At 42.4% G+C, this 4,789-nt stretch overlaps 1 protein-coding gene across 1 annotated transcript; it reads left to right on the top strand.

Moving 5' to 3' along the window:
* Positions 1-200: 200 nt before the first annotated feature.
* LOC120044646 lies at positions 201-2,827 on the top strand. The gene is made up of 5 exons (XM_038989321.1): positions 201-232; positions 476-1,072; positions 1,170-1,205; positions 1,398-1,523; positions 1,641-2,827. The coding sequence occupies exons 1-5, from the start codon at positions 201-203 to the stop codon at positions 2,629-2,631; spliced, it is 1,782 nt and encodes a 593-aa protein (XP_038845249.1). The 3' UTR covers positions 2,632-2,827.
* Positions 2,828-4,789: the final 1,962 nt, after the last annotated feature.

Below are 4,789 nucleotides of genomic sequence, written 5' to 3'. Positions count from 1 at the left end.
AAATGTTGTACTTCGAAAAGTATCTAAACATGTTTGCCCACGTAAGCCATGCCATGTCTGTGAATCCTGATTCTAAATTATTTTAGAAGAGAAATGTACACTTAAATTTTTCATGATTGTTGACTATTTGATCCACAGTTAATGGACATGACCAAGGCAACTAGAATTCAGTTCAGTAACAATATCAACCATACTGGGAAATGTCAAAACGCAGGGAGAGCGCCATGTCACGGTGAGACTATTAATAACTGGGGGCAATAAATTACTGTGGCAAAAAACAGGAGAGTGTTGTTGGATTACTTTACATAGACAACAGAGGGCAGTGTTGACAAAGAATCAAAGGTTTTCAATAAAGGCCATTCAATAAAAGTGTAAAGTTGGATAGGCACTCTAAATCTACAACTTTGTAATTTGATATACTGATTATCCTGCATTCAATAGTAAAGCTCCTAACTGAGGCCCTCTTTTGTTACAGATCAGCATTAACAAGGGAGCTCTTGGGCCAGTACATCTCAGACACCCTCAGCCACATTCACAGAGTGAGGGAGTTCTGTGACAGGCATTCCAAATGGGCCCTTCAGAGGGAGACAGAACTGGAAATGATGAGGGACATCAAGGAGAGGGCAGACAGAATTGACCTTAAGTTCGACCATGTCCGTAACTCAGCGACCAAGGCCAAGGCGTTTGGGGAGTTCGTATGGAGCGGTCTGACCCAGGGGACTGCAGACAGTAGGCGTGAGGAGCTGGAGAAGGAGCTGGGAGCTGTACTAAAGGACACTCTGGGAGGCCTGGAGAAGCTGGATTACTTCCTGCATGCTGTGGAGTGTCTGGCGGTCACCTGTCTGTTGGTGTTTGAGGAGAACAGGTTCCTCTGTCTGCCTCAGGGGACGAGCCCTGCCAGTGTTCAGGCTGTCATCATTGCTGCCAGAATGGCCTGCCCTCTCCTCATCTATTTTAAGAGGGATGCTAAGGCCTTCTTTATTCCCAGCCTCCTCAATGTAGAGGTGCTGGCCTGCCAACTGGATAGATACATACAAATCAGCCAGCAGGTCTGTAAAAGGATGGAGAAGGGGTAAGTGGAGCTCTCATCACAATTTCTTCAACATTAACTTATGTAATGTTTTTCATTGCCATTTTACAAACACTTGATGTCCATTCTTTCCTTCTAGATTACAGATCAGACCACAGCCTGAGAGTAAACTTGGGTAAGATCCCTCACACAGTTTTAATATCAGCATGTATATTATATTAGCATAGTTGTATTATTTTCCTTTCGTTTTTGTCCTTCTCAGATATGTCATTTGACAAGGTTCTTTGGCTTATGTGATATTATTCAAATGCCACAAAATAATGTAATGAATATAATTTAATTTTGAAATGAATATTCATTGTTACAGTAGCTCAGTCAGTCAAATGATGTTTTGGAAAAAGAGGAATGACATCCCTGTGGTCAACCTTGGTGATGTGAGTGAAGAGTCCATACAAAATATGCTCCAACATTTGAATCAGCTGAGTGAGACCAGGTAAGTTATTCTGCCATGGTTTGGTTCTTCTCTTAAAACTTATGTTGACATTCTTTAACAAGATTCAAGAACTAGTCTATTGGAAAACAGTAAATAGATATCTTTCCCCTCCGACAGGATGGACCCGCACGTCAGACTAACGTTCCTGTTCCAAGGGGCTGCTCAGCGCTTCATTGGCCGGTTCAGCCAGCGCCGACCCAGGATGGAGCAGTTTCTGACCGAGCTGGAAGAAAATGCTGTGCAGCTGGACAGGATGAAGCTGGGGGCTAAGATCTCCAGTGTGGCAGGCAGCTCAGTGGGGGCGGCTGGAGGGATCCTATCCATCGTGGGCTTAGCTCTGACCCCTGTCACTGCTGGGGTGTCACTGGCTCTCACCATTGCAGGGGTCAGCCTGGGGGTCACCAGTGGGGTCAACAGTTTAACTACTGGTATCACAGAGATGAAAGTCAATAGCATCCATGAGAAGAAAGCCAGTAAAGTCTTCCAGAATTTCATGAAGGATGTGGAGAGTCTCCAGGAGTGTCTGGAGGATGTGGCCAGGAATATAGAGCCCATCCTGGGGCAGAGCAGGGTGGACATGGTTGGAGCAAGGAAGGTGATTGCCACCACTTGGACCATCGGAAAACGCATTGACTCCCTAGTTGACCTTTCCTCAGGTTTTAAGTCAGCAGAAGTCCTTAGAAACAAAGATCTGATCACAAGCGCTGGTAAGTTGGCGCTCCAGGAAGGCAAAGTAGCACAAAACCTGCCCAAGCTAGCCGAGGACATCCCAGGCATTGGACAGGTGGCCAAAGGCACCCCACTAGTCCTCTCCAAGTCAGCGCGGGCTGGTCTCATCACCCTCAACGTCCTCTTCATTGGCCTGGATGTCTTCTTCATCTGTAAAGACAGCGTCAGCCTGGCCAAAGGCAGCAAGAGTGAGAGATCCCAGCTCATCCGTGCCAGATCAGCATTGTGGCGCACAGAGATGGACTCCTGGCAGAGGATCCATGACTCGCTGTGTAGAGGTCTATTAACATTAGAGAAAAGTCAGATCGTCCTGGAGCAGCCATTTTACCCTCTGGAGGAGAAGCTGAGAGGGAAGAAATCGATGTGTATGACACAGTAGGACAACATAAATGACTGAACAGTCTTTGAAGTTAGGGCCTCTCAAACATACTGTACAGTGGCACTTAGAATGTTAAACAATTAAAAATAAAGAGATGACACACTTTTTTCATTTTCATCACTCATTCTGTACACAAGTCTAATTTTATAATCAACTTTACAATTTAATGTTATAAGAAATAAAACAATCTGTTCAATTTAATGAAACGTATTCAGCTTGGCACTTTTTTAAAGTAGTCAGTTTAATATCATGGCCATATGTTTCCAAAATATGTGTTCGGTGTAGTCAAAATACTGAAAGTGAAATGTAATAATGTTTCCAATATTGTGCTGCTGACATGTACCTTCATACACAGAAGACATATTCCTCACTTCACTGGAAGTTGAAGACTTCTTACACAGGGACAGATCAAAATTTACTGGGGGGAGGGGCTTGTCCAACTCAAGGTGTCCTAAAAAAAGCACCCTCCCCAAAGTTACAAATATTTCCACATGACCCTCCCCTTGTACTGTAAAATTATTTGAACACCCTCCCCCCTCATATAATTAACTCAAAATCATTTTTACGACCACAAATAACAATATCTGTACCGAGCCTGTGTTTATAATCGTGTATATCGACTTTGCCAGTTCAGCATGCTTTTGTGGCACAGTCAATGCCACGCCGCGCTACGGGCCAGAAGATTGAGGGTTGTCGTGGAAATTTTAACCAGAAAAGAAGAGACTGTAGATCCTTCAAACAACAACTTTTTTAAATAAGATTTGCAAATCGGGGGCTGGTTAACAATCACTCAAAAGTTGCAAAAGTTAAGAACCCAACAAAGAATAGTTTTGTCTCGGCTTTTATAACCTTAGTCTACGTGCCAGTTTAGCAGGTGTGTAAGATCATGATGGGAACATAGCGTAAACAACTGATAACGCCAGTTTTGTTACTCCTTTCTGCTGATAGAATTGTCGCTGCTGCTCAAGCTAGCCTCTGTTCTATTCATATCTCCACACAGCTGTGCCCTTGAAAGATACAAAAAGAACAGGATGGACCAAAAACTGGTCACTCTCAGACGGCCTTTTGTCTTTGGCCGTGTGACTAAGTTACTCAAAAACAAGAGAGAAAAAACACTGGCTTCTTCTTACATGAAAAAAACAAACAGTGGAAATGTACAGGATAAGGCTTATACAGCGCATGTGCATAACAAAGTTCGTAATTCCCACCATAGGGTTCGCCAACCAACACAGACGAGCTCACTCTCCCTGCCTGTTTCTACGATCAGAGCTGGTTGCAGACAATCATCAGCTTGGGGTGAATCAGATTTTCAAAATGTTTATACCGTATTCATAATTACATCAAATATATGCAACAAATTTTCCACCAACAGGTTTCTTTGCCAATGACCACACAATCTATAAACAAAGCATACTGACTTCGAGCACTTCAATATTGGTTTGCATTTCAACACCACAATAAATAGACTACTGTATGTCAATCTCGACAAACAGAAAATACATCCCTGCCTAAGTTGTAGGCTTACCCAGTATTGAAGGCTTGGCTTGACAATCTCAAAATGTCATTCACCTTTTTGATGTTTTGTAACAGATGTCTCTTTCCATTCCTCAATTGGCCGCTGCACAATTCGGATTGATTGATTTTATTTGTCAGTTGAAGAAATACATACTGTATACAGTGCATTCGGAATGTATTCAGACACCTTGACCTTTTCCACATTGTGTTACGTTAAAGCCTTATTCTAAAATGGATCAAATATTATTTTTTTTCTCATCAATCTACACACAATACCCCACAATGACAAAGTGAAAACAGTTTTTTAGACATTATTGAAAATGTATTAAAACCTCAAAACAATAATACATTATTTAGATAAGTATTCAGAATCTTTGCTATGAGACTGAAAATTGAGCTCAGGTGCATCCTGTTTCCATTGATCATCCTTGAAATGTTTCTACAACTTGATTGGAGTCCACCTGTGGTAAATTCAATTGATTGGACATTATTTGGAATGGCACACACCTGTCTATGTAAGATCCCACAGTTGACAGTGTATGTCAGAGCAAAAACCAAGCCATGAGGTCGAAGGAATTGTCCGTAGAGTTCTGAAACAGGATTGTGTCGAGGCACAGATCTGGGGAATGGTAGCAAAAAATGG

The sequence above is a fragment of the Salvelinus namaycush genome, chromosome 3, assembly GCF_016432855.1.
Source record: "Salvelinus namaycush isolate Seneca chromosome 3, SaNama_1.0, whole genome shotgun sequence".
Taxonomy (NCBI): domain Eukaryota; kingdom Metazoa; phylum Chordata; class Actinopteri; order Salmoniformes; family Salmonidae; genus Salvelinus; species Salvelinus namaycush.
Note: the sequence above shows the minus strand (reverse complement) of the source record. Positions and strands in the feature narration are given on the sequence as shown.